The sequence below is a fragment of the Hypanus sabinus genome, chromosome 16, assembly GCF_030144855.1.
Source record: "Hypanus sabinus isolate sHypSab1 chromosome 16, sHypSab1.hap1, whole genome shotgun sequence".
Classification (NCBI taxonomy): Eukaryota; Metazoa; Chordata; class Chondrichthyes; order Myliobatiformes; family Dasyatidae; genus Hypanus; species Hypanus sabinus.
In genome coordinates, this window is record NC_082721.1 from 11168009 (window position 1) to 11195764 (window position 27756).

The window sequence follows — 27756 nt, forward strand, 5'->3', positions numbered from 1 at the left end:
ATCCTGTACCCAAATGTATATCCTATTCATTTTTTTCCTCGATTTCTTGTGTATTTTGAGTATTTTCCATTTTTGCTTCACATTTACAGTATGTACATGATCTGTATTACTAAATCATTTACAGAATGTTACTCATTATCAACCCATTCTGCTCTCCCTCCCTGCAACCTCTACTATATAACACATGGTGGTTTTACACTAGTCATTTCTTTCCTATGAAAATGAGTCACAGTCAGTTCCAGTTTCACAGAATGATGAATACCTAATTAATACATTTCAATAACTGCAGGTTTTTAATTTAATTAGGCACATTGTAGAAAACTTCAGATACCAATTAGTTAAAAAGGTCGTATATTAAGATTCTAAAGATTAAATGAGACAGCAGATCTTCTCAAATTCCTAATGAAGCAGAGTTAATTAAAAGAGGTGTATTGAAAGAGCTACGTCTGTTGGCTTCCTCTTTTGCCACAAGGGAAAACAGGGCGGTAGGGCTGGTGTGGGAGTGGCTCCTTTCACAGCACACTGGCATCAGTTCCAGGAGAGGAAGGAGTTGTATTAAAAGGAGGTCTTTCCTGAACCAAGATGGGACACATTTCTTGTTGAAAGGGTATCTATTGAGCAGGCGAGAGTGAGAGAGAGAGAGAGGGACAAGATAGCTCTTTCAAATACACCTTTTCTAATTTAGCTCTCTACTTCATTAGGAGCGTGAAAAGAATTGCTATGTCACCAATGACTTGCAAAATTTTCAACAGATACACAGTTCAGTATGGTACCTCTAATGCACAAAATTGCAAGTGGCTGCAGAGAGTTGTAGACTCAGCCAGTTCCATCATGAGCGTAGCCCTGCCTGTTATCGAGGACTTCTTCAAGAGGGTGATAACTCAAGAAAGCAGCCTTCATCATTTACCCACCATTCAGGACATGCCCACTCCTCATTACTACCATCAGAGAGGAGGGTATAGAGCATGAAGACCCACACTCAACATTTTAAGAACAGTTTCGCTCCAATAATGGCCATTCATTGGTTTGATCCTTGCTCCTGAAGCTGGGCCCCGCCACCTCGATTCAGTCCATCCGTGCCATGCTGCAACTGTCCTGCACCTTTGAGATATTGCAAAAACAGCGGAGCCTCAAAGGTCATACAGGTGGTTCAAAAGCTCAGATCCAAAAGGGAAGCTACAGGCTATTGATCACAGTGATTGTTTTCCAGAAAATGTGCGACTAATGAAGTAGCATGCAGTTGTGTTTGCTGCCTGTTAAGTCGGTACTGTTTTACTAGTGCCATCTTAAACCAGAAACAGGTCATGAAGCTTGTTGTCTTCTGGCAGTAACACAATGCAAGATATAAAAATCACTATTACAATAAGTAAACAATTAAATAGTGCAAAAAATAAATAGCAAGGTTGTTGTTGCATCACCTCTCAGCCAGCCAACCTATCTCACTCCAGTATGCCTCCTTGTTGCATCTGAGATTCTGCCAACTGTGGTGTTATCGGCAAATTTACAGATAACATTCGAGCCACATAGTCATGAGTGTAGTGAGAGTACAACAGTGAGGTAAACACTTATCCCGGAGATGTGCCTGTATTGATAACCAGCAAGGAGATGCTACTACCTATCAGTGGCGAGTATGTGGAAGTTAAGGATTCAGTTGCAGAGAGATGTACAGAGACCCAGTGGTGAGGGGATGATGGTGTTGAAAGCCAAGCTATAATCAAGAAACAGCAACCTGTAATATACAAACCCCATTTCCAGAAAAGTTGGGGTATTTTCCAAAATGCAATAAAAACAAAAATCTGTGATATGTTAATTCACCTGAACCTTTATTTAACTGACAAAAGTACAAAGAAAAGATTTTTGATAGTTTTACTGACCAACGTAATTGTATTTTGTAAATATACACAAATTTAGAATTACTAACTGAACTACTCTCGCTTTCCTAAAACACATTGTGCCAGCTCTACTATTCAAAAAGAGTTTGAATCATCTTTTACTTCTGCAATAACCCCACATTCCTTTCATATTTGAAAACCTATTGATCTCTCTCTTTTCTTTTTGCTCAGCTACATTAACTCCAAGTTATCTGCGTAGTGAAAAGCTCAATGGAGAGAACATTTCCCCAACTGGGGAAAGAGTGTAATAAGAGGCCATCAATATTGATGAAAGTCAAGAAATCCAACGGAGAGTTCAGAAGCTTCTTTCACTGAAGAGCAGTGGGAATATGGAACGTGCTAGCATAAAAAAAGGATTGAGGTGAAATATATGTGCAAATCTCTCACCGGGGCTCATATACAAAGTTGCCTCACTAGCTAGCTCAGCTAACAGCCTTGTGGCTTAGTGGTGAGAAGGCCACCGTCAAGTAATACATGTCTAGGATTGGTATAACTTGGGCTCAACCACACAGGAAAGTTGGGATGTTCCGGTTAAGGAACACTGATTGTGGTGAATGCTGCTCCATACACAGTTATCGCTCACCAGAAAATGACAGATCCCAAACTGGCATAAAATTACAAACGTTAGTATATTTACCAATTCTTCAACTTTAATAAACAATTAACAAAGAAAGAAAAATAAAAGGCCCATTACAGTTAAACTACTAAGTGTGCACATAAGTGCTGGAGCTTGTTTCTGAAGTAGTTGGGTGCTTTGCTTTGATTTCTCACTCACTGAACCCATGTTCTGCATGAAACACACCAGCCATAGTTTGAAAGGACATTTTGAATGAACTGGTTAAGTCAGGAGTATTGGCACTTCCTCCTCTGAACCATTCAGCTGCACAAAACACTTCTTACAACGTGGCCTATCCTTCGAGCAACATTCTACGGGCATCTTCCCTTGTGCTCTGCAGCTCCTCCCAACATGGTCATCCAGTAAGGAAGGGGGCATGGAGGGATGAGGATGTCCTAGTCAACTTGCTCCTGGGGCTGGCGAAATCCGCCATCCGTGGGTCTTGGAAACTGGTGGCGGGAGGATCTCCCCGGGCAGACTGCCTGGCAATGTTTAGGGGGTATGTTCGTGCCCGGGTAACTATTGAAAAGGAACACGCGCAGTCCACAGCAGCCTTGGAGGAGTTTCGAGACCGTTGGGCTCCGCGGGGTGTAAATGCCATCGTAGATAGGGATGGCAACATTCTGGTGTAATGTCTATTGTCTATTTGTAGTGCAGTAATTGTGTTTGCCACTGTTTTGTATATATTGTATAGCACCGAAATTTGTAATAAAGGATTTTGTAATAAAAAAAGGGGTCAGACACACAAAAAAAAACAGACCCCAAGCCAGACTACTGTCCTTCAGAAATCTGATCCCGCCCAGCTCTCAAATTTTCCATCGCATCCAACTAGGCAGAAAGTTACAACACGTACTAAGGCAAACTCAATTGACTGACACAACATTGCTAAGTTGGACAAGATGCCCTCATCTTTAAATGAAGTCAAAACACTCTTACTAACAGAACACATTGTTTTTGCAGAAAACTGCTAAAATAAAAACATCTCACATTAGAGTTTCAGAAATCTTAACCAGGGCATTACATATGGTAAACTTAATGGATACCAAGGCAACTGAGTGAGTGAGACAAAATTTACAAGGCTGGGTAGACATGACGAAAAAGGAATTAGAGGGTTACGTAAACAGATCTTTAGAAGAGGTGAATGGGATATAACTAGTGACAGAGAGAAGTTGAATTGAATGGCCTGCTTTTGAACCATACCTAATTTCAAATAGATTATAACAACAGTAATTAAAAACTTAAGAGATACAGTCATAAACAGGAGGGTTCTCATAACTTATGGACTTGCTCTTCTTATCTCCTTGCCACTTAATGCTTATTTCTTTCATTTTATATTTGCACTTTGCTATCTCTTGCACACTGATTACAAGCTCAGAGGCTGAAGTCTTCCATTGATTCACTTGTGATCAGAAGACTCTGTTGGACAGTGATAATGGAAGTTGTCACAGGCCTGTTACCCTTGTCTGGAAGCATGATAGGTTGATATGGTAAGCTGTGTAGCCTCTGTTGTAGTGAGGACAGGGCCTCAAGCTTCAGACTTGCCTACTGCTGCAGACCAGATGAGAAGACGTGAAAGTATTACAGCATGGCGTCCGTGCTCGGCTGGGGGCTGGCCTTTTCCCTCAGTACTGCCCTCCCATGTTCAAGTAGTGGAATGACAGGCTGGACTGCGTGCATCTGCGCATTGCCGGGGGACTGTACCATCGATTACCTGACATTGTCGCTCAGGGTCTTTGCCTATATACATTTTTTTTTCACTGAATCAGCTTCTTTGCTTGCTATTTTGAATGCTTTGCACCTTGGCCCCAGAGGAATACAGTCTCATCAGCTGTATCTATGTATGGTTGAATGATAATTAAACGATTTGATTTATGATTACTGGATTTATTGAGTATGCCCATCAAGAAAATGAATCTCATGGCTGTATATGACACACCCAATACTGTGCAAAAAAACCTGAGCACATATACATACAGCCAGAATGCTTACGACTTTTGGACAGTACTGTATTTGTCAAAGTGGAATAGAGAGCGAGTTTGTAAATCTGGCAGGAGCAAACAATGTTGGGAATAGCGAGGGTGGAGTGTCGCGGGAGGGATGCAGGACAGGTGGCAAAGGAGGAATGTCAGCAGCAGGTGGTGGAGTAGGTGCAAAGACAACCAAGTTCCCCCAGAGACACCAGACAAGATAATCTGATTCCAAACAATTGGTTTACCGATCACAAAAGAATGTCCCTCTGGTGCTTCCCACTCCTTCCCCTTTAACCCAATCATGATTCCCCTTCTCTGCCCCCTTCCCACTCTCAGTCCACAATAGAGACCCATATCAAAATCAGGTTTATCATCACTCACTTATGTCATGAAATGTGTTTCTTTTGCTGCCGCAGTACAGTGTAATACGTAAAATTAATACAGCAATGTGCAAAAGTCTTAGGCTCCTTAGCTATATATACATGTCTAAGACTTTTGCACAGTACTGCATATAGAAAATAAATTTACTTTAGACTTTGGAACAGAGCCTTTTGCCCTAAAGAGTCGCACTTTCGAGCAATCCCCCTATTTACACTAGCCTTTATCACAGGGCAATTTATAATGACCAAATAACCTACTGTAGGAGGAAACCACAGCATCCTGAGGAAACCCATGCTGTCACCAAGAGAACATACAAACTCCTTACAGATGGGACAGAATTGATCTCCAAATTCTGCAATGCCCCAAGCTGCAATAGCATTATGCTGACCACTACGCTATCCAGCGTTCTGACTGCATGACAAAAGGACTGGTAAATACTTGGTATATAATTGACTCATGGTAGTCCAGACTGATGGAAATCTCAAAGGAGGTTGCAATGAGGCATTCAGACAAGTATTTCAATTTTTTTAAAATTATGCTCTGATACCTTCACTCTCAACCTGATCACATTTCCAAACATCACAAATTCAATGAAATAGGCCCCCTCTTCTCAAAACAGTTTGGCCGTAAAATTGTCAGGAATTCAGTGTAAAACTTTGTCAGTTTTTGAATGAGTTGTAATTTATTATTTGTGTTTTCTTTAAAGCTTTGCTTAGGAATGATGGTATGTAAAAAATGTGATTTGTGATTACAATGTTAGCAACTACTTAAGGAAAGGTGTGTGCTGCTAAGGATTCAAAATAACCAAGAATAGATAATCTGACAAAATGACATAAAATGATTGCTTAATAGAAGTTAATCATTCTTTTTAAAGGGTTGTTTTATTCCAATCATTACAGAGAGCACTGGATATTTAATCATTTTGTTTAAAATAGAAAAATATATAAATATTTAAAAGTGCCATATTAAGTACACAGTAAAACTAACTGAATTATTCCTTCAGTAATAAAAATGTCTAAATGTGTAAATAGACAGCTAACAATTCTGTGTTCCCAGCCTGTGGAAGTGCCTCACTGCATTACCAAGTGCATGACTGCCAGTAAAGATTTCCCAATACATAGACAAGACCAAATATTTTGCAATATTTTTTATAGATGTCCTTGTGACAACCCTATACCACAAGTCTCCAAGTAGAAGTCCCTCAATATTTTCAAACATGCCGTATTTTATTAATTTTTGGAATAATGAATATGGTGCATCAGAACTGTTTGTACATTATTTACTCTACACTTGCTGATTCAACCGTAAGACATTAAACAGTAAACGATTCCGTAATAAGAGAGTTCCTCCTCCACGTGTTAAAACCATATCTTTTCAAATACAGGCTGGGTTTGAAATGAGGGTGAGGTAGAAGGTTTAGATGCTACTTGCACAATTAACTCACATTTTCCCCACCTAGGTAATTAAATGATATCAGAACTATTTACCAAAGTTTCCTTGAAATTGGAGAAGTACCTGGTGTAAAAGTGCATTCATACTGGATAAAGGAAATTGATCCTTAAAGATATTGAAATATGTTTTTACAAGCTTTCCCAATAACTTGACAGTTTCTAAGCAGGTAAAAGTGCTTAAAATCTGTGAGGCAAAAAACCAGGCAGCTATTGCTTCTTTTTCTTTTAATGTCACTAACATCTGCAAAGCCCAAAACGAGTGTATCGCACGTTCTTTTTTCCTATTGGTTGGATTAGTCTGTATAATTGTGGTTTTCCTTATAATTTAACTTTCTTATGCTGGTTTGTAATTTTTTATATGTTTACCTTCAGACATAGTTGTTTTTGGTAGTTTGCCTTTATATCATTTGCGATACTTTCTTAGTTTCTGTGGCGATCATATCATTACTTGAATAGGGGCTATCTTATTGGTTCATTCAAGCAATGGAATTTGAATGGAATATACTGTTATCAGTTGTCTAGTATAGAATACTACACCTCTGCTCCCTCTCTCCCCACCCCCCCGCGCTTCTTCCTTCATCATCTTTGTCCTTGTAATGTTTAATAACCGATCTCAAGCAGCAAGTTTTATGCCTCATTCTTGACTTCCAAAGAACCTTGGGTTGGAAAAATATCATATTTCACCTGAAGATCACACAACTTAAACTGCAGAAGGACACCATTCAGCTCCAGCTTTAGTGCTAGGTCACTGCTAGAACAATATGAAGTTCAGTACATTGCTTGGTTACCACAGTCCATCCTTTGGTTTAAACTACTTTGTCATTCGACAATAATGCATTTATATTTTCTTCATTCACTTACTGAGCTGCTTTCTCAAATAACGGAGGCTGAGAGGAGACTTGAGGGAAATTTATAGAATGATAGGCACAGATACAGCATCTTTTTCCCAAAGTAGAAATGCCCAATGGTGAAGGGACATCTATTTAAGGTGGGGTGGGAAGTTCAAAGGACACATGCAGGGTATTTTTTTAAAAACAGTGCTGGCCATCTAGAATGCACTGCCAGAGGAGATGGTGAAGACAGATATGATAGAGGTGTTTAAGAGGCTCTTAAGAGAATTTGCAGAGAACAGTGGAAGATGGCTCCTGTGCGGACAGAAGGGATTGTTTAGTTAAGCGTCATCCGCTTCATAGTTCAACAGAACATTATGGGCCAAAGAGCCTAATCCTGTGCTGTACAGTTCTATGTTCTAATTGACGCATTGATATCACCAAAATCAGATGCAGCAGAAGTAAAACCTTCTGTAAATTAAAAATCCTATATCAAATTGCCAGTTAGTATTCTCTGATCAGTGGAAAGTATTCTTTTTCCCTTAAACAAAAATCTCATTCTTAGTATGGCCATGCTTTATACTTCTCCACCATGAACCGCGGGAACAATGTACCTCGGGGAGCATTCTCATTAGCCGGTACCCCCATACCAGATGGTGATGCAATGCATATGACTGGAAAAAGGTGCAGAGAGGATGTAAATACAGCCAGCTCTACCATGGGCACTACTCTCTCCACCATTGAGGACATCTTCAAAAGGTAATGTCTCAAGAAGGCAGCATCCATCATTAAGGATCCTCACCCTCTGACCTCAGTTTTCTGAATGGCCCATGAACACTACTTAATAACTTGCTTTTTGTTAGTACCACTTGATTTTTTAAAAATATATTTATTGTAACAGAGTAAGTTTTTCATGTATTGCACTTTATTGCTGCTGCAAAACGGCACATTTCATTACATATGTCAATGATAATAAACCTGATTCTGATTCTCATTACCTGGCAAGAGGCTAACACTGCAAATGAGTTTGTAAAATATTAAGTACATGCTTAAAATAAATCCATCAACTTATATGGGGAAATTATGTCTACAAGTATGGCAACCTTTAGATTTAAAGTTTGGAATGGAAAAACATTCCCTTAGGTTGATGTTCATTTTGAAGTTCTGACTGAGGCATCTCACATGTACAGTGCCTTGTAAAAGTATTCAGTCCCAAACCCTTTGCTCACATAAATCAGCATTAAAACCAGTGATTTTCACCAACTGAGAAATTTTATTTGTGAATTACAAGCTCTTTTTTCACAGGAAAGCCCAAAGAATAGGGAAAATTGTAAAGCATGAAAAACTAAAAGTTCAAGAACTGATATATCAGCAGTTCAAAAGCATTTACCTATCTTTGCTCGGCACTCAATTGAACCACCTCTCGCAGCTACTACAGCCAGTGATCTTTTTGGACAAGTGTCTGGTAACTTTGCATAATTTAATGGTGCAAGATGCGTCCATTCTTCCTTGCAAAATTGCTCAAGTTGTACCAGGTTATTTGGGGAGCGACGACAGTGGACAACAATCTTGAAGTCTTGTCAGTGTGTTCAACTGGGTTAAGGTTAGGACTCTGACTGGGCTACTCAAGGACATCAATTTTCTTCATCAGTTGCTCTGGCAGTCTGCTTTGGGTTGTTGTCCTGCTGAAAGAAGACAACTTTGTCCTGCTGCCAAGGCTTTTCCTGTGACCATAACTGAAATTCTTGCACAGGGTTAGAAGTATAAGTTGAGTGCTGTGCCAGATAGCTGCAAGTGGCCTCTGGCACACATCACTAGGAGGCAAAAGACAGATACTGAGAACTGGGACAATTCCAGAGGCTCTTCCCGGACACCATGCACTACATGCTGTTATGGTCTCTTCTTTCAAAGATTCCCCAAAACCCTCTGATCCAGATTATTGCTTATGCCACACCCAAGTGCTGAAGCATCCAACTCACCCAACTGGCAGAATACAGTGAGCCAGTAATTCTCTTATCAAACTTTAAGTGGTTTATACTTTCCCTATGGCCACTGACATTGTAAGCCAACAAATTCCACCCTCCAGGAAGGAGGCAGACAGCACAGACACAACAGAAATATCTCCATTCTAGATCTCAAAGACAACCACAGCACCTTGAAAAACTGAGTGCCCAGGCAATTAAAAGACTGTGATCTTGAGGTAACAAAATACTTTCTATTCACAACATTACGGTAGTGCATACCAACCATATGAGAAGCCAAAAAATCCCCCTTTCAACTTCAAAGGTTTAAACCCCACTGTTAAATTCTTATTTTCAATATCACCATACATTCCTACAAGAAAACAGAAATAAATAAAGCTCTAAATTGTTGCATTTTTAACTAGGTTTGGTATGCAACCTTCCCCCATGCCTCCAACAGCGTGATTTTTGCCATTTGTTTTAAAACTGACCAAAGACTATCAGATAAATGCCATCCTCCCATTTCAAAGTAGATGACCAACATTTCATCGTTCCTACAATGAATTTGGAATGTTCTAGAATGTACAAAAATCATTACATATGAGAGAATCAACTCGGAAGTATTTTTTTCAAATGGATAGTTTATAGAAAAAAACTTTATAAAGAACCAAGTTCTTAATTCAACGATCAAGTTTAGTACTGCCATTCTTTCTGAAGTGTAGAACTTAAACATTCTTTTTAAACCTGTGTCAACAAGTTTTCATATTGTCAAAACATTTCGGTGCAAGAATTCACCCATTTAAATAGTGTCAAATCTTCCTACTCTAAAAGCATTTAACAACATAACCAAATTTCAGACTGTATGTCTCTGCTGCAGAGAATACTATTGTTTTAAATTCAGTTAAAACAAGTACAAATATTCTCTTTGTAGCCATTTTCAACAACACAGGTGTAATTAGAAAATAGCTTCATTTAAAACGGTTCTAGTTGAAATTGCCACGTCGTGAGCCCCAGCAAATAACCTGATACAGCAGCTCACAAAGATTAGACAATCAGAAAGTGAATGTTACCTTATTGAAAATTCTCCAGGCTGCTTCTATTTTTTTATACAAAGGCTGTTTGGACATATAATCCATTCCAAGCAATGCTCAGAAATCTTTAAATACAGAATACAAAAAGGCACATTAAGGAGAAAACAATAAGCACGCTGGGAGGCTCCTCCTTTTCAGTTAACATATTTGCATATCTGACCAAAGGTTAGTCATCAGTCTGACTAAAGACGTGCTTTAAGGAAGAGAGTATTTACAGGAAATGATGCACATTTGGTAAGCACCCTTACCGTCAAGTCAGTGTAACTTACAGTAAACTTCCCAGTTTAACCACTGCAACGCTAAACAAATTGGTATAAGCTATTACAAATTAAAGGGTCAAATGGAAAAATATTAAAAACGCTCTAACATTGCTCACAAAATCTTTAGGCATTTACTGTATACTGTAAACCTATCATTCTGCCAGTATCACTATAAAGACTGAATGTTTCTACTCAAATTTTTCTTGTTCCAAAGAATTAAACTGTTTAAATGACAATTCAAATAGATAGTTCAAGTTAAAATCAAGTTAAAATTTTATAAATCAATGAAGAACTGAATAAATTCAGAGGTAAAACAAAATCTCAATTTATTTTGTGATTTTTATGCAGTATACAGAATCCTTAATGTTATAACATTTCACAGACAGTTATTTAGCTGGATTCATAACCCCAGTTATGACTATCTTGCTAAAACTGCTTATTATACTAATAGATAAAAGGCAGCTCAACAATTTTTAATTTAAAGGTTCCCACTGTAATTAAATTTAATGTATGCAATAACATACAGAGCAGTTTTGGACCCTTGAACAGATGAGGTGATATTGAGCTTATTAACTCCTAGCAACTTCTTAAAACAAACAGTATACCAAAAAAAAATGTAGGATTAGTGTGAGTGTTAGTTAGGACTCAATAGTCTGAGGGCTCAACAGGTTTCCATGATGTGCGTTTCTGTAATCCTCGCCAGCAGGTACACACTTCCATTGACTTCAGTGAGGGAGAACATTGCAAGAAAGCACAAATTAAATACTTGTGGAACACATACCATAGCCTCTATTTCCTCAGAAGGCCAAGAAAATTCATCATATCCTTGATGACACTCTAATATTTATAGATTTTTACCGTTGAACTGTCCCCTAGCACAACACGGTAGATTCCTGGCCAAGCAATCTACCTCCTTGTCCTTGCAACTTATTGAATGCCTGCACTGCACTTTGTCTGTCACTGTAACACTTTATATTGCATTGTGTTATTGTTTCCCTTGAATGACCTCAACCTACTGATATGACAGTTGGTATGCCAGAAGGTTTTCATTGTGGCTCGATACATGTGACAACAATAAATCAGTTTACCACCACAGAAAACATCGCATCCACATGCGTCACAACTTGGTATGGTAACTATTCTGCCTGCACAAGACCATGAACAAACTGCAGTGAATTGTATGCACAGTCCATCATGAAAAAGAGTCTCCCCTCTCTGCTTCCCACTGCCTTAGGAAAGCAGCCAACACAATCAAAGCCCTCTCTCACCACAGTCACATTTTCTTATCCCCGTCTGTCAGGCAGAAGATACAAAAGCTTGAGAACATGTATCACCAGGACGAAGGACATTTTCTATCCTGCCGTTATAAGATTACTCTTATACCATAAAGAACTCTCCATCTGTTAATCTATCCTTGAGGCCCTTACAGTTCATTTATCTACCTGCACTACACTTTCTGTGCAACTGTAACATTATATATTTTTCCCATTTTGTAGTACCCAAATATATGGATTGATTCATCTGGATGGCATGATGCTGAGAAAAGCCTTTTGCTGGGTGTTGTTACATGCATCTATAATAAACCAATTACCAAACATTTATTAATATTGTGTAGTTTATTTATTGATATACCTTGCAGAGTAGATCCTTCCAGCCCTTTGAGCCACGCCACCCAGCAGTCCCCCAATTTAACCCTAGCTAAATCACAGGACAATTTACAATGACCAATTAACCTATCAACCGGTATGTCTTTGGAAGAACCAGGAGCACCCTGAGGAAGCACATGGGGTCACACAGAGAACATACAAACTCCTGGCATGTAGCGGAGGAATTGAACCCAGGTCACCTGTAGTGTAAAGCACTGTGCTAACCACCATGGCTGCTGTGGTTATTGTAGGCTGATCACTTCAGGCTCAAGACACTGTTGAGAGGGGAACTAGACAGCTTTCTTTACCCAGTTATCTTCAGTAGCCTCATGAGTGACCTTAGCTCCATCATGAAATCATCACTGGCAGTAAATTGTAGAGTACGCATTTTCATTTGAATGCTCCACATTACGAACTAATAGTGACATGCAAACAGTAAGCAGCCTTTAGCTGATTAGTGGCAAGTAACATTTCTGTGACAGGCTATCACTAACCTGGCAAAATACCCCTTGATATTTAACAAAATTAGAATTACTGTTTTTTTTTAACCATCAACAACACTGGGTGTGACAATTATAACCATATAACAATTACAACATGGAAACAGGCCATCTTGGCCCTTCTAGTCCATGCCCAACGCTTACTCTCACCTAGTCCCACTGACCCGCACTCAGCCCATAACCCTCCACTCCTTTCCTGTCCATATACCTATCCAATTTTACCTTAAATGACACAACTGAACTGGCCTCTACTACTTTTACAGGAAGCTCATTCCACACAGCTATTACTCTCTGAGTAAAGAAATACCCCCTCGTGTTTCCCTTAAACTTCTGCCCCCTAACTCTCAAATCATGTCCGCTCGTTTGAATCTCCCCTACTCTCAATGGAAACAGCCTATTCACGTCAACTCTATCTATCCCTCTCAAAATTTTAAATACCTCGATCAAATCCCCCCTCAACCTTCTAATGCTCCAATGAATAGAGACCTAACTTGTTCAACCTTTCTCTGTAACTTAAGTGCTGAAACCCAGGTAACATCCTAGTAAATCGTCTCTGCACTCTCTCTAATTTATTGATATCTTAATATCAATATCTTGATATCTTGCTGATATTTATCTTCTACACCTCCATGTTATGGAAGATGTAATGTACACAATGATCCATCAGCTCTACATGGAGGCAATACTTCAAGCAGTCCTTATGCCTGTCACAACTTTTCAATACCAACTCGCTGATGTATCTTGTGGTTGCACACCCATTAGAGTTGTACCACTCAAAAGCAGTGAGACTTTGAAGGTGCACCACCAGTCACAGCAAAGAATGTCCTCAAATACATCCTCTGAATATGGGATAGTAGGATATTTAAGTGTTTCAAAATAAAAGCATTATGGTAGCTACTGAAGCAGCAGATACAGGTTTCCATGAGTCACTCAGACTGGTGGAGAGAAAGATTACAATTCGCTTTCCACAATCTCTATCCAGGGGAACTAAATGCTCCTGCACCTCCTTCCTGACAGTAGTAGGTCAATTATATAATCCAATAGATTATATTTGATCCTCAACAATGCTTCAGACCTCTTTTATACAACACTCCCAGAAAACATCACAGACAGGGAGGAGAAAGACCCTGCTGGAGACCTCTTGATGGTTTTTAACTATCCTGTGTAGGGTCATGTGGTCTGAAGCTTTTTCACTTACATACCACACAATGATACAGCCAGGCCGGTCACTAGCGATAATGCTCCTGTAAAAAAATTGTTGGAATGAACTTGGGGAGCTTTTCATGCCTCAATCTCCTCAGAAAGCGGAAGAATTAGTGAAAGTGGAAACGTGGCAATGACTGTATTTCATATCTCTTGCATTGCACTGAAAGCTCTTTGGAATGTCTTGAATTGCAGCACATAAAGCTCTTCTGTCTTTTATTTGTTTTCTTTTAAGCAACAACCCATTAACTAGGAAAACTTCACATCCCAAACTATTCTTGTTTGGTCATACTGATGCAACAGTGAATTGGCGGTAGAGTTCTGAAAAAAATATGCTGTCATTTATGGCTACATCAACAGAACTTTATGATGCCTTTAAACATATTTTCCAACTTTACTTAGTTCTGGTAAAAGTTAATCAACCTAAAATGTCAACTCTATTTCATGCTCTTTCTCTCCACAGATGCTGTCTGAGTTGCTGAGCACATTTTAGCATTTTTTTAAATTTAATTTTTCCAGCAAATGCAGATTTTACTTTTCAATTAAGTTAATTGCGGAGCCTCATTGTGTCCACAATACGAGGGAACAAACATGCTAGATAAACAGATAAGTGTTTATAACTTAAAACATAACGATAATTTCCAGATTCTATTGAACATTATTTATTGTATTCAATTCCACAACTTTTCAAGGAAGGACTAATTCGAGACATTCAGGTTCCCCATGCTGTTAACACAACTTCTACCCATCAGTTAACTTTTGTGCCATTTTAAAATAATTTAAAAATATGATGGTGCAAATGCCTAAATTATTCCAAATGCCCACCATTCTCTGGGTCCTTTTATCAGAAGTACAGATATATGTGGAAAAGATTACACACCTGCATTTGTTCACCATTTCTAGATTGGAACATACACATATTTAACGGTTCCAAACTTGGATCTTCATAGTTTTGACCATTAATGGAAAAGGCATCTGAATATGCTTCACTTGATGAACTAATTAACTGCCTGCAATGACAAAACAAAATATTTTAAAACCATATAATCAATCAAAAAATAAAATGCTGCTGATGCTGAAAATCTGAAATTAAAACATAAATGCTGGGGGAAAATATCATTAATAATTAATCTAAATCAGGAAAAGTTAGAATAAAACCAAATTTTATGTAGGGAAAAGGGGAGAAGGAGTAGGAAAACAAATGGGAATATATGTGACAGGGTGCAGGGATGAGAGTTAAATGACAAAACAGACATCATCTCCTGTAAATCCAGCAGCAGGGTGCAGCTATGAGAATAACATAAATCCAAGCTATGCCTTCAATGCTACTCCTGACCTCTATTTCATCATTTTATTGATTGACAAAATTGATGGCAACTTTGTGTGTCCTTGTTGAACTAGAAAGCTTCACCATCTTTATTGACTATTTATAGCTGGCTCTTTCCTACACATCACCTACCTCTGTATATTTCTTTCCCTTACTGGTGTTCTCTTTTTCCATATCTGGGAATAGCTTTTCCCAACTGGTATCCACCGACACACCAACAAACACCCCCAACTACTTTATATATCCTCCCAAGCTGCTACCTGCGCAAGAACCCTGTATTCCCAGAGATTGCTTCTCCACTGTATCTATTCTGAACAGGCTATTCAATAGCAATGCTTCCAATTTGCCTTTATTTCACCTAAACCATAGAATCCCCATCAACAGGTATGAACAGGCCTTCTTCCTTTCATTTTTATTTCCTGCCACCTTCCTCACAGAATAAGAACAGGGCTTTCCATGTCCTCGCCTATCCTTGTTTTTAAACAACTATCACCTCAAAGGATGGAAACATCTTTATACAGGTAATTATGCAAAGGTACAATTATCTAAGTGTCTAGTGGCCTGCCCGGACATAATCAAGTTTTTAATACCGATTTAATGAAAAATAAGTACTTTCATTCACATGAAAGTGATCTGAAGCGACTGTAATACTTCTGACAGAACAATGATTTTCTAGTAGCAGCTAACGGGAGAAGGTGGAGGCTGAAATGCTTGGCTGAGTTGTTAAAAATGGGTCACCATTTTGCCTTTTTAAAATAAATGTTAGCCATATTTGTGTAAAAAAAAAGTGATACAGTAGCCCAGTGGTCAGCCTAATTGCCTTACAATGGCAGCGATCAGGGTTCAATCCCGGTGCTGTTTATAAGGAGTCTGTACGGTCTCCTCATTCCTCATGGCTTTCCTCCAAGTGCTCTGGTTTTCTCCTATATTCCAAAGATGTACAGTTGGGATTGGGCATGCTACATTGACACCAGAAGTGTGGCCAAATAACTAGGCCTAAAAAACAAACCTAAACCCCATATGGTTTAAATTCAGCCTAACAACTAAACCTGAAAAAACAAACCTTCTCCCATGCACCCTAATAGAAAATAGACCGCAGAAAGGTACACAAGCCAGGGAAAGTATGTCCTCTCTGAACTTATGTACACCCTCGTACATCCCTGACTCCAAATCTACCCCCAATGCAGACCAATTCAAGTGGTATCACACACAATCCTGCAGGTAGATATACAGCATTATGGTGCTCCAGGTCCCTTCCTGGCCCTCACCTCCTTTGCCTAACCCAACCCCTCTCTCCTTTAGCCCCTTACCTCCACCTACCAACCCTACCCATAAATCTAACCCTAACACCCACAACAATCTCCTCACCTCTGCTCTGATAATCTGCCCAACACAATCCTCACTGACCTGATTTGACTCAAACAACCTAGTTCATGGTATGTTTCAATGTACATAGGACAAATAACTTTAATCTTTAGCCTGTAGATTGGAGAACCTATTATTATTGGGTCACATGGTTGAATAAGTGGATCGTTTGAAATACAGTTTGAAAATCACTGGTCTAATGAATTCCTGATTGTGAATAGACCAAAACAGTAAATCACTTAAAATCCACTGGCACTGAAGTGGCAATCTGGCATTAATATAGCAATCTCATTCTGAAAATTGACAATTACAGCAACATTGCAGAACTGTAGTTTCTACAGAATGTAAGATGCTCAAGTTTGAGTACCATGTACAAGTAAAGCTAACACTTCATGGACAAGAGTAAACAGCTTTAACAAAGATTTTGCACAACATTTAACGAAGATCTGTAGGTTCCTGGAAGAAATTTCCACAGGTTTGGACTTGTTTCCAAGGAAGTGAAGGAACAGCAGTGACATTAACAAATTTTACAGATATAAATCCCTAAAGATACAAAGGTCATTTCATGAGCATAATATGCTAAAGCAAAGGAAGAACAACAGTAACAAAAAAAATTTGCTATTGTGGGTGTTAAGGGTTGTCTTTAATGAGACAGAAAAGTAAAGGATGGACAGGAAGGTGAAGAAAGAGGTTGTTTATCAAGAGTACAATCATTGCATTAAAGGTAAAGCTGGTATCTGGAAAGAAAGAGGTAAAGAAACCAAAGGACTGCACAGAGATGAAATGGACAATATATGGGGCAAGGGTGGAGATACATTCCTATCAAAGGAAGCACAAGGCACTCCTTCCCTCCACTAGTCTACAGATTACCTTTGGGCAAAGTGCAGCACCTGTTTAGCTCTCCAATCACAGTCACATGAAGCCATGGGATCAGATAGTGGATGATCGTATGAGCAGTTGGGACATATCATATTTTCCGGTTATATGACTACCAATGCCAGACAATCTCTGAAGAGTATTGATAATGGCTGGGGTCACCAGTCTTGTAAAGACATTGCCCAGAAGGCAACTGCAAACCACTTCTGTAGAAAAATTTGCCAAGAACATTTATGGTCATGGAAAGACCACGATTGCCCACGTCATACAACACGGTACGTAACGAACAAATGAGGGGGCAGGATGCTGCAGAGACAGAGTTGTGAAACCATGAAAGTGTTTAAAAATTGTATCAAATATTTAGACCCAAGTTTAGAGGAAGCAAGGCCTAAGGCATTTCAGTAAAGACAGATATTACAGGCATTAGGATAATTATTTGACAGTGTGTTAGATGAGCTGGAGCTAATACAGAATGGGAAACCATCCACCCAACTATTAGAATAACTTAACCCAATTGGGAAGGTAGGTTTAGAATTGCAGCAATAGATACAACAGTGCATCCATATCTCTAAATAAACCAAGGTATAATCCACCACTGTTTAAGAATCTGGTTCAACACAAGACAGTGATCAAGGAGGTGCAGCCTGCATCAAAGGAATAGAATTCATGGTGCAAACCAACTCTGATGATTTTTATCCCACAGTGTTCAACTGAAGAATGTTGCATTGTCATTTTTGCTCAGAAACACTGAAGTGGTGGATGATCAATGAAATTCAACCAACAATACAGCATTAGCAAGGTGTTAGCCTGCCAGTGGTGTAGTGGCGTCCACACCAAACTTTGAGATGAGCACCCCTGGGTTCGAATCCAGCCAGCTCCTTGCACGCTTTCCATCTGTGCTGGGCTGAGGGTCAAGCTAGCAACTCAGCCTCGTAAGAAACAGGTTGTTGCCCAATGTGCAGAAAGGAACAACAATAACAAGGTGCGCCAACACAATGAAAAAGACTTTTTCAAATGCCTTCTCAAAATTTACTCTGTCTAGTTGGACATGCATTATAACGCAGGAACCACTCCTGCATAAAAAGATCTCCACTTGCAACAATAAAAATTGCTATACAAGCTTAAATATATTACTGTAGCGGTGTGCTACACGCAGCGCCAAAATTACGACACGGAGTCAGTAACTGCAGTCGAAGGAAAAACTTTATTCGAAATCCTCAGCCTCACTTTTAAGCCTCCCTCAACCTGCCCCCCGTGGCGCAGAGGCTCCAAAGCTCTGTGCTCGCAAACCCCCGTAGGCTATCTAATTGTGAGCCGGTTCAGATGTGCCAGGAAATGGGTCACCACATAACCCCCCCCCCCAGAACCGGCGATACACCCCCCAATGTCCACAGTCTGGGCCAGAACCTGCTTGGGAGGTCGGCCTCTGCGCCGAGGTGCCGGAAACTCGGCCGGTTGCGCCAGGTCCACATGGGCCGGTTTGAGGCGGTCCACCGTGAAAACCTCCTCTTTCCCCCCAACGTCCAGCACAAACGTGGACCCGTTGTTCTGGAGCACCATAAACGGCCCCTCGTATGGCCGCTGCAGCGGTGGCCGATGCCCGCCCCTTCGTACAAACACAAACTTACAGTTCTGTAGGTCTTTGGGTACGCAGGTCGGGTGCCGCCCGTGCTGTGAAGTGGGTATGGGGGCCAGGTTACCGAGCTTCTCGCGTAGTCTGCCCAGGACTGCTGCGGGATCTTCCTCTTGCCCCCGTGGGGCTGGTAGGAACTCCCCGGGGACGACCAGGGGCGCGCCGTATACCAACTCGGCCGACGAGGCGTGCAGGTCGTCCTTGGGCGCTGTGCAGATGCCGAGTAGGACCCAGGGAAGCTCGTCCGCCCAGTTGGCTCCCCGCAGGCGGGCCATGAGGGCCGACTTCAGGTGACGGTGGAAACGCTCCACTAGCCCGTTCGACTGTGGGTGGTAGGCAGTGGCGTGGTGCAGCTGAGTCCCCAAAAGGCTGGCCATAGCTGACCACAGGCTGGAGGTGAACTGGGCGCCTCTGTCAGAGGTAATGTGGGCTGGTACACCAAAGCGAGATATCCAGCTGGTGATCAGGGCTCGGGCGCAAGATTCGGAGGCGGTGTCGGTGAGCGGGACTGCCTCTGGCCATCTCGTGAACCAGTCCACGATAGTCAGGAGGTGCTGCGCTCCGCGCGACACTGGCAGGGGGCCCACGATATCCACATGAATGTGGTCGAAACATCAGTGGGCGGGATGGAACTGCTGCGGTGGGGCTTTGGTGTGCCGCTGCACCTTGGCCGTCTGGCAGTGCATGCACGTTTTGGCCCATTCACTGACCTGTTTGCGGAGTCCGTGCCAAACAAACCTGCTGGAAACCATCCGGACAGTTGTCCGGATGGAGGGATGCACCAAGTTATGAATGGAGTCGAAAACACGGCGCCACCAGGCTGTCGGGACGACGGGACGGGGCTGGCCGGTGGCGACGTCACAGAGTAGGGTCCTCTCACCCGGGCACACGGGGAGGTCCTGGAGCTGCAAACCAGAGACTGCGGTTCTGTAACTCGGAATCTCCTCATCCGCCTGCTGCGCTTCTGCCAGTGCCTCAAAGTCTACCCCTTGGGAAAGAGCATGAACGGTAGGGCGAGAGAGCGCATCCGCCACGACATTGTCCTTACCCGAGACGTGCCGGACATCTGTCATGTATTCAGAGATGTAGGACAGGTGGCGTTGCTGGCGGGACGACCAGGGGTCGGACGCTTTCGTAAACGCAAAGGTAAGCGGTTTGTGGTCCGTGAACGCGGTGAAGGGCCGACCTTCTAGGAAGTACCTGAAATGCCGGATTGCCAGGTACAGCGCCAACAGTTCCTGGTCGAAAGCACTGTACTTGAGCTTGGGTGGCCGCAGGTGTTTGCTGAAAAACGCCAGGGGTTGCCAGCGACCTGCGATGAGTTGCTCCAGCACCCCACCGACTGCCGTGTTAGATGCGTCCACTGTGAGGGCGGTAGGGGCATCCATTCTGGGATCTACTAGCATTGCGGCGTTCGCCAAAGCTTCCTTCGTTTGAACGAAAGCTGCGGCGGACTCCTCGTCCCAGGTAATGTCCTTGCTCGGACCCGACATCAGGGCGAACAGGGGGCGCATGATCCGGGCAGCTGAAGGGAGGAAGCGGCGGTAGAAATTGACCATACCTACGAATTCCTGAAGGCCTTTGATCGTGGTGGGTCGGGGAAAGTGGCGGACTGCATCTACCTTAGCGGGCAGAGAGGTTGCCCCGTCTTTAGTAATCCTGTGGCCCAGGAAGTCAATGGTATCGAGTCCGAACTGGCATTTGGCGGGGTTGATTGTAAGACCATACTCACTCAGTCGGGCGGAGAGTTGACGGAGGTGGGACAGATGCTCCTGACGACTGCTGCTGGCTATGAGGATGTCATCCAAATAGATGAACGCGAAGTCCAGGTCCCGTCCCACCGCGTCCATCAACCGCTGGAACGTCTGTGCCGCATTCTTCAGGCCGAACGGCATGCGGAGGAACTCAAAAAGGCCAAACGGGGTAATGAGAGCTGTTTTGGGGACGTCGTCAGGATGCATCGGGATTTGATGGTACCCTCGGACGAGGTCTACCTTGGAGAAGATCCGTGCGCCGTGCAGGTTTGCTGTAAAGTCCTGAATGTGCGGCACAGGGTAGCGGTCCGGTGTGGTAGCCTCGTTCAGCCTGCGGTAGTCGCCGCACGGTCTCCAGCCTCCCGTCGCTTTGGGCACGAAGTGCAGGGGGGAGGCCCATGGGCTGTCGGACCGCCGGATGATCCCCAATTCCTCCATCCTCTGGAACTCCTCCTTCGCCAGTCGGAGCTTGTCCGGGGGAAGCCGCCGAGCGCGGGCGTGGAGGGGTGGTCCCTGGGTTGGGATGTGGTGCTGTACGCCGTGCCTGGGCATGGCCGCTGTGAACTGCGGTGCCAGAACCGATGGGAAATCCGCCAGGACCCTGGTGAAGTCGTTGTCGGACAGCGTGATGGAGCCGAGGTGAGGGGCTGGCAACTGGGCTGCACCCAGGGAGAACGTCTGAAAGGTCTCGGCGTGTACCAGTCTCTTCCTGGGCAGGTCGACCAGTAGGCTGTGAGCCCGCAAAAAATCCGCATCCAGAAGCGGTTGGGCTACGGCAGCCAGTGTGAAGTCCCACGTGAACTGGCTGGAGCCGAACTGTAGCTGCACCTGACGGGTGCCATAGGTCCTTACTGTGCTGCCATTCACGGCCCTCAGGGGGGGGACCCGGTGCCCTGCTGCGGGTGTTGTAACTCGTCGGAGGTAAAACGCTGATCTCGGCACCAGTATTGACCAAAAACCGGCGTCCCGACCTTCTATCCCACACATACAAGAGGCTATCCCGATGGCCAGCCGCCGTAGCCATCAGTGGCGGCTGGCCCTGGCGTTTCCCAGGAACTTGCAGGGCGGGCGACAACGGCGGGCTTCTGCGCCCCACCGCTGGTGGTAGAAGCACCAGTGTTCATTGGGCCGGGGGTTGGCGGGCACTGCGGCCGGGCCTGGACTGGTTTGCTGCCGGGAGTGTGGCTGGGAGATCTGTGCAATGGACACCTTTTTGGCGTTCCACAGCAAGTCCGCCTGGGCTGCCACCTTCCGGGGGTCACTGAAATCCGCGTCGGACAGCAGCAGGCGTATGTCCTCGGGCAGCTGCTCCAGGAATGCCTGCTCAAACATGAGGTAAGGTGTGTGTCCGTCGGCAAGAGACAACATCTCATTCATTAAAGCCGATGGAGGTCTGTCGCCCAAGCCATCCAGGTGCAGTAAATGGGCAGCCTGCTCGTGCCGTGAGAGTCCGAAAGTCCTGAGGAGCAGGGCTTTGAATTCCGTGTACTTGCCGTCTGCCAGGGGCGACTGTACGAACTCCGCGACCTGGGCCGCTGTGTCCTGGTCGAGGGAGCTCACCACGTAGTAGTAACGGGTGTCTTCTGAGGTGATCCGGCGAACGTGGAATTGGGCTTCGGCTTGCTGGAACCATAGGTTCGGGCGCTGTGTCCAGAAACCCGGCAGTTTCAACGAAACCGCATGAACAGAGGCGGTGTCGGTCATTTCTGGTCCAAAAATCGTTTGGACCATCCGGGTCACCAATTGTAGCGGTGTGCTACACGCAGCGCTAAAATTACGACACGGAGTCGGTAACTGCAGTCGAAGGAAAAACTTTATTCGAAATCCTCAGCCTCACTTTTAAGCCTCCCTCAACCTGCCCCCCCCCGTGGCGCAGAGGCTCCAAAGCTCTGTGCTCGCAAACCCCCGTAGGCTATCTAATTGTGAGCCGGTTCGGATGTGCCAGGAAATGGGTCGCCACATTACCATCTGAAATAAGTAATATGACCAACCGTCATGTTTTCATTCTTCACTGCCTGTATAGGAAATGTAAAGTAATATTCTTCCCACACCATGAGGAAGTTTCTTCTCTTTAATATTTAATTTTATAAAAGGCATAGTTTTAAAATGAGAGATAGGTTTTAAAGAAGATGTGAAGGGGAAGTTTTTTTTATATAGAGTCGTTGACATCTGGAAAGTGCTGTCAAAGGAGATGGAGGAATCAGATACAATCACTACATATGTGGCATTTGACCAGACATGATACGCAACGTATAAAAAGATATGTACTTCTTGCGGGTAAATGGGTTTAGTGGTGATAGGCAAAAATATTGACATGCACATGGTGGGCTAAGTGGCCCATTTCTGTGCTTTACAACTCAATAACTTACAGAAGTATGTGGTTTAGAAACAGCTACAGAGGCAATCAAAGTAATAATATATTGATAGTAATTTTAAGCAAAGCATAGATTTAAATCAATAACCATTGCAAAAAGTGTTTGTTTCTACTGTCTCACTTACAGAAGATGAGGGTATTTCATTTTTATTTCTGTACGGGAAAAAAAAATCACTTCACAATGCCAAACTAGTCATACTGTACTGCTACAGAATATCATGACAGTGTAAAAATCAATCATGAGTAAAAGTGCTTCTCAGAAATGGACATGCAATTACTGTATTCATGTCCCTATATAACACTTCTGAGATTGAAGGAGAGGAAAGGCTATCAAGCCAAAATGACAACAGTTGGGAATACTGTCGTATCTATCCTCCTACTAAAGAAATGTATTGCCTGAGATGGCTCACAAGCCTGCATGGAACTTTACTTGCAAGGCAACACTGAGTTAAAATAAGAGTAAAATTAAAGCAAGAGCAATACAGCACAGAAACAGGCCTCACTTGCTCCTGTCTGGCCCATACCCTTCTAAGCCTTTCCTATTCAAGAATTTATCAAAATGACTCTAATGTTATTTTGCCTGCCTCACTCACTTGTTCAATATATGCACCGTCATCTGTTTGAAGTTGTTGCTCCTCAAATCTTTCTTCTCTTATTTTAAACCTATACCTACTAGTATTTGATTCCCTTTCCCATGTGCATTCATCTTCTCTGAGCCCTTCATATTTATACATGTCTTTAAGGTATCCCTCAGTCTCCTACATTCCAAGGAATAAAGTCCTACCGTGCCCAAGCCCTCCCTATAACCCAGGTTCTTGAGTCCACACACCATTCTTGTAAATCTCCTTTGCACTCTTTCCAGTTTAATGACATTAGATTAGATTTTTTTTCTCATGAAAACTGAGAATAAGACTGTCAAAATATGGAACCAGATTCCATAGATGCTGCCTGACATGCTGATTTTCTCCAGAATTTTGTATACGTAAATCAAATGATTGGGGTGCACAGTAGTGTTAGCACAACGCTTTACAGTATCAGCCACCTGGGTTCAATTCTTACTGCTGCCCCATAAGGAGTTTGTACATTCTTCATGGCCGAGTGGATTTCCTCTGGGTGCTGTGGATTCCTCCCACAATCTAAAGACATACCGGTTGGTAGATTAATTGGTCATTTTAAACTGCCCTGTAATTAGGCTAGGATTAAATCAGGGATTGCTAGGTGGCGCAGCATGAAGGGCCAAAAGGCCTACACTGTGCTGCTTGTCAATAAATAAATAAAGATCTTGTAGTACAGAATTTTATTTTTACAATTTTCACCTTTTCCATGTTGCCTTACATTATACTTTGATAAGTTTATAGCCTCTAGGACTATAAACGCAGTTTTATAATAGGTAAATTCAATAGCAAAATTTCTCCCTTGACCACAATGGTCCTGCCTAACAGAACTAATAAACCAGTTTGTCTCGTTGAGATAAAAGTAAACTTGTTTTTTCCTTTCATTCAAGATAACGTGGGCAGCAGTGACTAAGTTGGCATTTATTTCCTATCCCTAAATGTCTCTGAACATTGTGGGCTACTAGGTAATTTACATTCATCATCAAGCCTTGTGTCATATTGATGTGGACGATCATGGTCTGTGATCATGATTGTTCTGCAGAAGTGGATTGCTGTTGCTGGGCAGTATTTGTACAAGACGGGTGCCTCCAACCATTACTTATACTCTTCAGAGTCTGTCTACCTGGCATCAGTGGTTGCATAACCAGGATTTGTGATATGACCATTCGCCACCTGCTTCCATGATTTCATGTGACCCTGATCAAGGGCTGAGGCAGATGCTACATCTTGCACAAAGGTGGCCTGCAGGCTAGCGGAGGGTCCTGCCAAAGAGTTTTGGCCTTAAATGTTGACTACTTTTTTCCATAGGTATTGCCTACTAAGTTCCTCCAGCATTTTGCGTGTGTTAGCGGAGGGAAGGAGTGCCTTACACCACTTTTGGTTGTGAAATAACTCCACTCCGCTGCCCAAATTTACATTATAATATTAAAAAAAAGGAACATTAGATTCATACAAGAAACCACGAAAATTTCCTTCAGTGCAGAATATCAAATGTCATAAAATCCCATCTATTTCAATGAAACCACTTCATAAATCAACGGTATTGCCCAAAGTTGCAATACCAGTTGCAAAAAAATCAACAGTAATCCTACCGATCTTGTACTCCCTCCCTCTACTCCCACCTTCTTATTCTGGCTTCTTTTCCCTTTCTTTCCAGTACTGTTGAAGGGTCTTGGCCTGAAATATTAACTCTATGCCTTTCCATTGATGCTGTCTGACCTGCTAAGTTCCTCCAGCATTTTGTGTGTGCTATTCTCAATTTCCAACATCCGCAGAATCTTGTGCTTATTATTGATTTTTTAAAAATTCTCAATCTGCTGTGGTGGGCTTTATGTTCAACTGAAATTGGAAAAAGTTGATATCAAAAGGAATCAAGGTGACCATTCACATAAGTGAGTTAAACTTAACATATAGACACAAAACTCAAATCAATCTTTCATGAAGCAGCTCAGGCTAAGAAATTCCTTTGAGCTTTATCAATGTTCTTGGAACAGTGACAGCATTGTCAAGGAACTCCTTGACCTCTATAATCAGATAGCTGGAAAACAAATTATTTGCCCTTCCTCTCAACTAACACCAGGGTCTCATTCCTTCCTCTCTGTGACATATACTTACAGCATTATATACAAGGGGCCCAAAGCATTGTTGAGGATCCCTACCACTCATCCCACAATATCTATGACCAAATATCATCAGGAACTAGGACTCCCAGACTGGGTTACAGCTTCTTCACTCAAGACGTGAGAATACTGAATACTCTGCCACCATCGAGGTCTTGTTACTAGGACAGAGAGCTGTTTAATGTACTGTTTACCTGTGCTGTGTACTACATGCATTTTGAATTATTCTTTATTAACTTACTTGTGGTAAAATTTTGTTTTACTTGCTGGTGTGTGATATTTGTTTTGTGGGTGCAACCTGGTCCTGAACAACATTGTTTCATTTGATTGTATATATGTAGAGTCAGATGACAATAAACTTAAACTTGAAAACTGATGATGCTAGAAATTGAAAAACCAAGGGAGAGAAATAACTGGAAAATGGAAATGATGGAAAACACAAACAAGTGAGTATTTTATGGGTAGAAAACTGAGGAATATAAGATCATACAGTTCTGGCTGAATGAAAAATATCCAACCAAGTCATTACTGCTCTCATTGAATAAAGCCTGGAACTTTCACCCAAAAACACGAGCAACTTATGAGGTATAGGAGAGCTTTCTTTCCAGAACATATCAGTGATACCTGCAAACTCTCTTGAACAATCACACAGTAATTGATTAGGCCTACTAGACTTAGAAATGTCCAACAGTTGCTATTAATTTCCAAAACAATGTATTTTTACTTTGTTTAAAACAGGATCACATATTAAATGATTATTTTTTTCTGCTTTAATCTCCATTTTTTTAAATTCCAGATTTTCTTTCAACACAGAAAGAAGCATTTGGCTCATTGAGCAATGCTGATTTACTAGAGCAGCCCCAAAGCAGTTTCTCCACATACTTCCCTGTAACCTAATCTTCTTGACATCCTCATCAACTTCGCCTCGATTCTCCTACCATACACTTCTATAAAAATCAATACATAGTAGCCAATTAATCTAAAAGGCAACATGTTTTTGGGATGTGGTAGCAAACTGGAGCACTTGGGGGTGCACCCATACAGTTATAAAGAAATATGCAAACTCCATAAAGACAGCACCAGCAGTCAAAATTGAACATGGTCACTAAAGCTGAGCCAGCAGCACTACTTGTTCTAACATTTATTAAAACAAAGTAATATGGATTCCAATGTTCCACTGTTGTTATTGCACTCATTTTTGTAAATGACACGTAAACTACCACAGATTGTGCTAATATTGACATTATTATAAATACAAGATTACATTTCTTCACCATAATCACCAACAGGGATAAATGACAGGATTAACAATCGATGCATTGATTGCAAAAACTCATCGCCAATTGAATAGGAGAATCATAAATGAAAATCAAAAAGTTTAAACACTAGAAAGGAAATAGAAAATGCTGAAAACACTCAGCAGGTCAGGCAGTTTCTGTAGAAAAGAAAACATTTAAAAATTTCAGGTCAAATGTGTTTGTCAGTATTGTAAAATTTTAGAAACCAAAATTGCCTATTTAGTCCATCAATGTTTTTGCTGACTCCCTAAAATAATTATCTATTTATTTTCCTTTTGGTGTCATTTAAAAGTTACCAGCCAAAAACAACTTCTACAGATTCTGTCAACACTCATTTTTAAAATGCATTGAAAGTCAATACCTATCGATATATATTTCTCCTTATTTTATAAATACCCAAAGGTGTTAACTCTGTGCTTTCATCAACAGATTTAAAGGAAAAAAAATCCTATACCATTTATTCACAATGCAAAATATTTATATACCATTGTGTTATTTGTAAATACTAATTAAAATATCTATCAATTAACAGATGAGGGCTTTATTTACCAGCAATATTAGTAACCAGACTAAAGCCAAAATTAAATTTTAGGA

General features: G+C 41.9%; 1 protein-coding gene across 6 annotated transcripts in view; it reads right to left on the reverse strand.

Annotated features, from left to right (window-relative positions):
* LOC132406011 (protein strawberry notch homolog 2-like) overlaps nt 1-27756 on the reverse strand; it is a 168508-nt gene that overhangs the window by 75040 nt on the left and 65712 nt on the right. For 5 of the 6 annotated variants that reach the window (XM_059991136.1, XM_059991132.1, XM_059991134.1 and 2 more), the window contains one exon: nt 14682-14811. In XM_059991136.1, the coding sequence (XP_059847119.1) occupies nt 14682-14811 (130 nt within the window). Of the gene's footprint in view, nt 1-10171; nt 10291-14681; nt 14812-27756 lie in introns of those variants that run through there. The other variant, XM_059991137.1, reaches the window with a different exon arrangement.